This window comes from Panthera tigris, chromosome D1 (genome assembly GCF_018350195.1).
Source record: "Panthera tigris isolate Pti1 chromosome D1, P.tigris_Pti1_mat1.1, whole genome shotgun sequence".
Lineage (NCBI taxonomy): Eukaryota > Metazoa > Chordata > Mammalia > Carnivora > Felidae > Panthera > Panthera tigris.
The window spans coordinates 99,277,600-99,287,802 of NC_056669.1; the positions used below are offsets into that span (position 1 = coordinate 99,277,600).

Below are 10,203 nucleotides of genomic sequence, written 5' to 3' on the forward strand. Positions count from 1 at the left end.
AGGCTGACTCTTGGTATTGATCCTTGGGTTTAGAATGATGCTGAGTCCAAACTGAAGGGGCAGAATGGGGTGAAGGAAAGGTCACAGCACTTGTTATTTCTGGAGTAATTGTAATGGTCTCATCTCCCAACACTGTATTCAAATGACCTGTGAGATAGTTCCTCTTATGGATATATCTATAACTTGATTGCCCATTTTCTGTTAGATGTTTAGATTGTTTCTAACTTTTTTATTGCTATAAATAACACTGTGTTAAGTATTCTTGAATGGAAATCTTTATACTTCTGAAATTCTGTTTGACTCACTTGCTATAATGAATTTACTGTGTTAAAAGGGATAATGACCTTGATGTATAGTGTTAAATTGATTCTTAGAAAGATTGTAGGGGCATCTGGGTGGCTCAGTTGGCTGAGTATCCAACTCTTGATTTAAGCTCAGATCATGTTCTCACAGTTCGTGAGTCCCAGCCCTGCCTGGGGCTCTATGCACAGTGCAGAGTCTGCTTGGGATTCTCTCTCTCTCTCTCTCTCTCTCTCTCTCTCTCTCTCTCCCCCTATCCTGCTTGCGTGTGCTCTTTCTCACTCAAAATAAATAAACTTTAAAAGGGTTGTAATAACCTTTCTTGTGAAAGTACTCTTGACAAATTAAACACTGTCATTAAACATTTTCTTGATGGCAAACAAGATTTTACATAGTCTCAAAGTATCTCCCCATAAGATACTTATTAATTGCAAAAGACAAACATGACTCTACAGTCGAGAAAACTGGAAGACATTCTCTTAAACATTTACTCAAGTAAACATCATCAGTATTGAGACTGGAGAGGCACAGGATAACATTGCTGTGGTATTCTTGCCACAAATACACAATCTGAGTCTAACCATGACAAAATATCAGGCAAACCCCAACTGAAAAATATTCTGCAAAATTAACAGCCTGCATTCTCAAAATATGAATAAGAGATTACAGAATTTTTCCAGATACAGACATAGGTAATTAGATGCAACCTGTGATCCTTGATTGGATTCTGTACTGGATGAAGGTCATTAGTGAGCACAAGCTGTGTTGAGGGGACGATAGAAGTGTATCAGAGTTATTTCCTGATTCTGATAATTGTAGTGTGTTTATGTCAGAGAATGTCCTTGGATTGGGGAATTATTTAGTAAGGTATCTAAAGGTAAGTGGGCATTATGTCATCAACTTTGAAACATTTCAGAAAAATTTGTTTGCCTACCTGTCTATCTAGTGAGAGAATGAATGGTAAAGAAAATGTGGCAAAATGTTAATATTTGGGGGAATTTGGGTTAAGGGTATACAAGAGTTCTTTGTATTATTGCAACTTTTTTGTAAATCAAATTATTTTAAAATATAAAATTAAAATGCTTTGCAAATTAGATAGCTTATTATGTGTGTCTACGTGTGTGTGTGTGTGTGTGTGTGTGTGTGTGTGTAGGGACTTTTTAAATGATTTTTTTCATAAGTTTATTATTTATTTTGAGAGAGAGAGAAAAAGAGAGAGTGCACAGCGGAAGGGCAGAGAGAGAGGGAGAGAGAGAATCTCAAGCACGCTCCACACTGTCAGCACAGAGCTCCCTTGGGGCTTGATCTCATGGAAACATGATTCTGACCTGAGCTGAAATCAAAAGTTGAACCCTTAACCACTTAACTGCTTAACCAGCTGAGCCACCCGGACACCCTTCCCTTAGCACTTAGAATATACCATTCCACTCTTCCCGGGCCTGGAAGGCTTCTGCTGAGAGGGTCAGTGATGGTCTTGGAGGTCTCTTGTGTGAGAGAATTTTTTTTCTCTTGCTGCTTTTAAAATTCTATCTTTGCTTTTAAACAGTTGCATTATAATGGTCTTGGGGAAGATCATTTTGCATTGAAAGTTTGGGGTGATCTATCAGTTTCATGAAGTTGGATGTCCAAACATCTCCCCGGATTTGGGAAGTATGCAGCCATTATTTCTTTAAATAAGATTTGTGCCCTCTTGTCTCCTTCTTGGACTGCAGTCATTCTAGACTGTTTCTTTTAATGATATCCCACTGCTCATACAGGCTTTCTACACCCTTTATTTATTTATTTTTTCTGTGTTCTCCTTTGGATAAATTCAGAAGTCCTTTTACTCATAGATTTCTTTCTTCTGATCAATCGATTCTGATGCCAGTGTTCTCTTGCATTTTTGACTCTTCACTTGGTTAGCTTGCCTGTGCTAATCATTTCACAATGTGTATTATATATCAGAACAGCATGTTGTACACCTTGAATACGCACAATTTTTACTTGTCAACCCTACTTCAATAAAGCTGGAAAAATTAAACCAAATATTAGTTATCTGTATTACTATTCTAAGCAAATGATGTGTGCGTGTGTGTGTGCATGTGCATACCTGTGTGGTTGTGAGGCAAGGAGGTGTGATGTAAGGTAGGAAAGAAGTGCTCTCTCTGTACACCCTTTAGGCCAGCAGAAATGCACGCACAGGCCACTATTTATGTTTCTCCATTCTGTTCCACCAGCCTCTGGGACTCCCAGAAGTTCTTCACAGGTTCTGACTGTAAGCCAGATGTGAATGATATTGAGAGTTTTCAACATTATTTTCTTCAGAGGTTTTTTGGTTTTTCGTTTTGTTTTGTTTTTGTTTTTGTTTTTTTTAGTGAGAGGTTGAGAAAGGCTGAGCCCATGACAGTAGCCAATGCCATTTAGTATGCAACTAATAAATTAGGAAGTTACTGATGTATACGCAAAAGGATTTAACATAGGTTTCTTTTTTAAAAATTAAAAAAAAATGTTTATTTATTTTGGAGACAGAGCATGAGTGGGGGAGGGGCAGAGAGAAAGAGGGAGACACAGAATCCGAAGCAGGCTCCAGGCTGTGAGCTGTCAGCACAGAGCCCGACGCGGGGCTCGAACTCACAAACCGTGAGATCGTGACCTGAGCCCAAGTCGGTCGCTCAACGGACTGAGCCACCCAGATGCCCCTTTAACATAGGTTTCTTAAAACAGTGATAATTCGTGGAGCTTTAAAAAAAGGAGCTTGAGTTTTTGTGGTGTTTCAGGTGGATTATGGTTAGGAGGAAGAAACCGTATGTGTACCGCTGATTCATAATTTGTCCCAAGACAGAATTTGTTGGAGCAGCCTTACTACCCAGAGCAGAAACAGATGGGGCACATTTCCTACTTTGGTTTCCCACTACCTGTTCATTTCTTAATGGGGCACCAGTGGCTGGTGACATATTCTGTTTGGGCAGGAAACGTTATGTATAGACATTTGACCCAGATGGACAGTTTATTAGTTGTGTAGTTTTGAACCATTCTCCTGATCTTTCTGAGCCTCAGTGACCTAATCTGTTGAATGACAATAGTAACTACTATAGTAGAGTGTTTCTTTGACTATCTGAGGTGTTAGAAAGAAAGAAAGGTTGAAAGACACAATACTGCCCAACACAAGTGTGATGTGTTGTTCCTAGCAGATTAGGCTTAACGGTTAGGGAGCTCTAGTCTTCCTGAAGCCCTTGAACATGAAAATCATATGCTGACAATTTGTGGTAAAACACTTAGGGCTTTAAGATTGAGCAGTTGGAAGACTCTTGTGCTAGGAGTGAGGAAGGAGCTGGGTTAGTGCATGGGGCAACTGCACAATAATTTTTCCTCTTTGGCTGTCTTCCCACCTTTAAAGTGAATAATGTGGACAAGGTGATCTGCCGGGCCCTTCCATGTCTAGCATTCTCTGATCAGATGACGTGTTGGAGTATGTGTGGGAAGTGGTCCAGGTCCACTGGGTTAAAGTCTCCCTGGCATCATTGGTTCCATGAGGGGTGAGGTCAGAACAGGCCACCCAAGAGCCTCTTGAGAAAGTCTCTGGTGGGCTCAGAGGGCTATTGTTGATATTGAGTTCTTCTCTGCCGCTTGCTTGAGGATGCACTTGCCACTTGCTAGAGGGAAACCTCTAGGGGGCAGGACAAGAGGGGGTTAATCATGTGGGGCAAGTAGACGTACCAACCTTATAATTGGATTAATTAGAGCTATGTTCCCTAACCTCTGAAGGAAGCAATTGGGACGTTGACTTTTGCTCTTCTCAGAAACTCCCCAGACAGGAGATGCTACAAAGTTCAGGGAATTCAATTCTCTGATGGAAGTCTACATCTCCTACACCTTAAGTGCTCCCAGCACACATTTTCCCCAAACCTCATTCTAGTGGATTTTAGGGTGGACTGGCCCTGTTCCATCCCACTGTAGCTGTTTTAGTGAGAAAGTTATCAAGTGCTGGAGGTGGTGGCGTTGATGGCACCTGGTGAGTCCATAGGGGAAGATCAGAATTTAGTGGTGCCTCTATGTGTGGAACAGATTCAGAATCAGCTCATTCACTGAACCCTTACCACAGACGGACAGACCCTCAGGCAGAGTCTTTCACACACACATCGGCACCATGCTGGTGTTACTCTGGCGTCCACACACTTTCACGTATGGGGAGGCTTTCTTAGATTTGCTCACTCAGCTGATGGGCAGACCTTGGACATCACCCTGTTAAAGTCTCTCCTGCCTGCTTAAATGACAGGGTGAGAACATAACTCTCTAGCATGGCTGAGAGCAGGTGTTACAGTGATTCTCACCAGAGCTGCTGGTAACATGGCCAACGTGGAATGGTTTGCCAAGCTAGTTTTTAATTCACTACTGACTCATGCATTTTTGAGAAATTCTTTTGAAAAATTCGAGGGGCCTGGCTAAGACATTCTCACATCTGGTCTTCTCTTGTAGAAATGAAGGCATTAGCCCATTTGAGCCTGGATGGAGATTAGGCTATACAGAAGCCTACCTTTTCCTGAGGACCATCTTGAGCCAAGATTTCCAAGTTTGAGATCAATGAGTGCTAATATACACCTTTTGTTTCTCTGATCAGTTTATCTATAGAGGTTGTTAGTGAAGCAAATCTGTTTTCCTTGGGTGTCTTATCGATATGAATGTCTTCTGACTACAAAAGATTGAGAAGATAAAATTAAGAATCAAGACAACAAACAGTATTCAAGGTGGGTTCATTCACTTAATCTCTGTGAGGCAGGCTTTGGAATTATTTTCAAAAAGAGACCTTATTTTTTATACTAGATATTGCTACATATCCTGTAGCCTCTGTGCTGTTACAGGACACCCACAGTGATCCCTTGGTTTTGAAATAGATGTAGTAGCAGATCGAGGATTCAGGGATCAAATAAAAACTCATATTAACATCTGAGTTCCAAGCCCTGGACAAGGTGCAATATAGCCCATAAACCTATGGGTAATCTAATCCTTGGTGACAAAGTGCCGGAGCCAAGATCTCAAGTCACCGAGGCATGTCTGGCATGAGCTTCTTTCCCCGGCAGCCCAGTTTGGCCGACTCTGGAAACATCCTCTCCCCGCCTGGGCTTTTGAGCTCTGCTCAGGCTGTCTGTGCAGAAATTACATCCCAGGAAGATGGAGAGCTGAGTCGGACCACGTTATTGTTCATTTTCTCGCCGGTGTATCGTTTTAGATCTTGCTCCTCAGGTTTGCTCTGCTTGCGTTATGAACAGGAATCTCCTCTCTCTGCGTGACCCCCACTCCCATTCTGGAAGCCGGCCACGGGTGGGCAGCAGGGGAGGAGCTGGTGGCTGAGAGGAGAGTGATGCAGGTGTTGGGAGGAAGCCCTGGAGCCTGGTCTAGTCCAAGCTCCGCCCAAAGGGCCGTGTGATTCTGGGTCCAGATTCCTCTTCTGTGGAAGGAGGATTCCATGAGCTTCCTTCCGAATCAAACAGCTGATGGTGGCTCAGTGTGGGAGCTAGCAGGAGAGGCCCGACTTGATGCCTCTGGTGAGGGCTATTGTTGGAGGAAAAGTGGGAGAAAAGCATGCTGGAAAAGGCTGGTCAGAGCAATATTATTTGTCAGAATCCACAGAAGGAGGGGTTCCATGGCAGAAAGGTATAATGAGAACTCATGAAGTAAGACAGATTTATTGTGGTTTATTGTGAAGATTTGAAAAATGTTCACTGAAGTTGCTTATTGGGGCCACTGTGTTCAGGCTTCTAAGTGTGTCACTATTTAGGATTTCTGAACCACAAAACCTGGAAATGTGCAGTTACTTGCTGTTTGAGAAGAACACATTTACCTTTTGGAGTCTCTTCCTTGGCCCTGCCAGTTAAAGAGTCAGAATTAAAGTCACCCCACAGGTGACACGTCACTGCACTGTCAACGGTTTACTGGTCTGATGACCTCTTTGTGAAATTGTCTCTCAGATGTTTTCCATTTCTGCTCAGAGTTTTGAAAATGTTAATTTCCTTCTCTCTCTTCCATTGTAAAGACTTAACATTTTTTTAACTTTTTAGAGAATAATTTGATGGTTATCTGGCTCTGTTACCTTCAACAACTTTGGAAAGAAAAACACAACTACTTTTTTGAAAATCTGAAATCTAACGTGGTCTCTGCCAATCCTCTGAGAAGAACTCTCTGATACCCGAACTTGGGAACAGTTGTAGAATCAGAGAACAATTACCTTCAGATCTAATTCAGAGATTATTTGGCCCGTAATAGAGCCATTTTTACCATTGGGGTGAAGCACGCCCATCTATGGTTCTTGCTCTCTGCGTAAACATCTGAGTGTGAGTATTGGCACATGGCAGGTGGATCAGGTGGATACAGAGGAGCCTGTGGGGAAGAGAGGGAAGGGCACAACAGTGAGAGGATAGTCTATGCCTATTTTATTGATAAGGAAGCAGGCTCAGAGAGGTTGAGTCGCTTGTCCAAGGCCACACAGCTCTTATTTGAACTGAGGTCCGTACTTTGCAAAATGTAGCTGCTTCCACTCTCTTACTCCTGAAGAGTGACTTATGTTGATTGCCTACCAAGGCTGTCATATCTATCTTGCCTTACCCTATAACACGGAATGGATTTTCTACAGTAAGTGTCAGAGTTTCTCAGTTATTGCATATCTTGTGAAACGAACCGGGCTCCCTAGTGGGCATAACTCAGAAGCTAAGTTACAGGGGCGGGGAACAGAGTTGCCGAGCTTCAACCATTGCCCTTGGAGGTGGGTATGGAGTAGGGGAAATGTGAGAGTCCCCTGAGTTTGTTTAATTAATTAATTAATAGTGGTAAAACATAAAATAAAAATTTACCGCCTAAGCCACTTTTTAAGAATACAGTTCCATGGTATGAAAGCACATTCACATTGTTGTGCCTCCATTGGTCCAACCTGAAGCTCTGTACCCATTAACTCCACATCCCCTCGCCCTCCCCCTGGCGACCACCCTTCTACCTTCTGTGTCTCTGAACTTACTACCCTAGGGACCTCGTATAAGTGGACTCACACAGCATTTCTCTTTTTTTGTGGGAAAAGAAAAAGAAGAAGCGTTACGCCTTTTTTGTGTCGGGTTTCGTATGCCACTTAGCACATTCGGTCCTGTTTCATTACGTAGGCCACTGTTTTGTAGGCTCGTTGTAAGATGCGTAAATCAGAACCCGACCTGCTGCAAGTCTGCACAAGCAAAGGTGGGTGTCAGGGCCTGCCTTGTGAAGCGGGGGCCCTTCCTGTGTCCCCATCGCCCGCTGCACTGACGAGGTGACAAGCATACTCAGTTATATTCTGACACTCTTACGCTATCCTTGTTTGCTTTTGAACTTGAGAGCTCGTTCAACCCTCAAAACAGCACCGTGGAAAGAGAGTATTATTTCTGGTTTTCAGACGAACATTACAGGCTCAGAGGGCTTTTTGTATGTGTTTCATGTCAGCTAGTTAGCAGCTGTGTTAGGATTGTACTCCTCTGACTCCAAGCTCTGTGTTCCTGTCACCTGGTCACAATGCCACAGCTGCTGTCCCACACGCGGAGGGCTGGCCTGGAGGGCTTGTTTCTCCCTGCGGGAACGACCGCTTCAGAGGCCCTGACCATGGATCGTCTGTGTCCGATCCCCCTCTGTCAGTCTTCAGAGCTCTCTGCAGTGTGTCGGGCTCTTTCTAACATGCCTTCACTTGGAGAGACAGTCCTGGTACCCACCTCAGCATCTTTCCCTGTGTGGACTCGCTGTGCTCTGAGACCCTGAGTTAGCAAGCTGGGATGATAGGCTGTTAGGAAGCGGGATTTAAGAGACTTTTGAATCGTTTCTTGGCCAGTGGCCCCAGGACTATTGAGGCAGTCTGCACGTGACACCTTGCAGACACCTCCCTTCTTCATCTCTCCCTTCATGGATGGTGGTTGAAGTTGGTGACTGTCCTTCCCCCTTTCGACTTCTTAAAAATGCCTCTTGGGGAGCCTGGTTAGTTCCCCAGGTTGTGGTATCATGGAGGTTGAGAAGGTCTACTGCTCCCTGCAAAAAATTGGTTCCACATGAGGGTGTTAAGACTCGAGACAAATCTGAAATGCAAATCCTACAACCAGTATAAAGCCCACTTCAGGAGCATGAGATGTAGTGGAAGCTTAGTCTTGAAGGAATCAGATCTCAGGTCAGATACGAGCTGTGAGGCCTTCAAGTAGTGACTGAATCTCTGAGGCTCAATGTTCTTAGATATGAAATATCTTCTCATTTTTGTTGTGAGGATTCACTAACTAACGTATGTGCCTGCTTTAGAGAAAAACACTTCCAGGCAGTGTTATTACAAAGTCCTATTTGGGGGTCGGTAGCAAACATTTGATGATGTTTTGTCCACTTGTCTTAAGGAGAACATGTTTCGGAGAAGCCCAAAGAGGAGAATGACAATTGTCCTCAAGGCCTGAGGAGGATGTTTCTAATCGTTGAAGGAGAGTTCTTTGATTTCTTGACTCCAGTCTGCTAGGCTTTAAAACATGGCAACTACGAACAATGTGACTGAACTCATTCTCTTGGGGTTTTCCCCCAATCAGGATGTGCAGAAGACCATTTCTGTGATGTTTCTCCTCATGTACACGGCCATTGTGCTGGGTAACGGCCTCATTGTGGTGACAATCATGGGCAACAAAGGGCCCACCTCCCCCATGTATTTCTTCCTCGGCTACTTGTCCTTTGTGGAGATCTGTTACTGCTCTGTCACAGCCCCCAAGCTCATCCTTGACTCTTTTATTGAAAGGAAAATCATTTCCCTCAAAGGCTGCATCACACAGATCTTTTTCCTCCATTTCTTTGGTGGCACTGAGATCTTTCTCCTGACAGTGATGGCCTATGACCGCTATGTGGCCATCTGCAAGCCCCTGCACTATACTGTCATCATGAACCGGCGTGCTTGTGGCCTCCTGGTGGGGGCAGCATGGGGTGGGGGCTTGCTGCATTCTGTCGGGCAAACATTCCTTATTTCCCAGCTGCCCTTCTGTGGCCCCAAGGTCCTTGACCACTACTTCTGTGATGTCCACCCTGTGCTGAAGCTGGCCTGCTCAGACACCTTCCTCATCGGTGTGCTAATCATCGCCAATGGTGGCTGCATTTCAGTGATCAGCTTCACGGTACTGCTTGCTTCCTACGTGGTCATCCTGCACGCCCTGAGCACCCAGACCTCAGAAGTTCGGCGCACAGCTCTGTCCACCTGTGCCTCTCATGTTGCAGTTGTGGGCCTGTTCTTCATACCCTGTTCCTTTGTCTACATGAGGCCCTGTGTCACCCTCCCTGCAGACAAGATAGTCGCTGTGTTTTACACAGTGGTCACACCTCTCTTAAACCCCATCATTTACTCCTTCAGGAATGCTGAAGTGAAAAACGCCATGAGGAGACTGATAGGGAGGAAAGTGATCTGGAAAGAGAAATAGATGACTTAGTTAGGGAAAATAAAGAGGAGCAAGGGATGGGAAGTTGGGGCAGATCTCACTTTGCCTCTACCTTTAATTGATGGGCTAACCTTGGGCCTATCACCTTTTTCTTTAAATTTCAATTTCCTCATCTTTATGGGATTGGACAGGATTGAAGGAGGCTCTAGAATGAGGTCTAGCAGGGGTCTTCTAATGCTGCACTTCCACATTTCACAGTGACCTTGAGGCAGCTTGGCTGGTTTTGAGAGAATGAACCCTTCCAGAAAACCGGGGTGTTTCTGGGAATAATGAGGGGGTTGATGGAAGAGGAGGAAGGCTTCCTTGGGGATTAGTGGCCATGTGGCTTTTGTGTTGGCGGAGTCTGAACCTTTGGATTTGGGGAGGAGGAAGGTAGGCAGAGAAACAGAAGTCACTCAAGTGCTTAGCAATTCTGTTAACTCAATAAACTAAAATTTGCCCAGTGGACTCTGGTCAGGCCAGCTGACCT

At 44.3% G+C, this 10,203-nt stretch overlaps 1 protein-coding gene across 1 annotated transcript; it reads left to right on the plus strand.

Annotated features, from left to right (window-relative positions):
- The first annotated feature begins 8,783 nt into the window (after positions 1-8,783).
- On the plus strand, positions 8,784-9,716 carry LOC102970700 (olfactory receptor 4X1). Its single transcript, XM_007082175.2, has one exon. It carries the CDS (start codon positions 8,787-8,789, stop codon positions 9,714-9,716), a length of 930 nt encoding a protein of 309 aa, XP_007082237.2. The 5' UTR covers positions 8,784-8,786.
- The last annotated feature ends 487 nt before the right edge of the window (positions 9,717-10,203 follow it).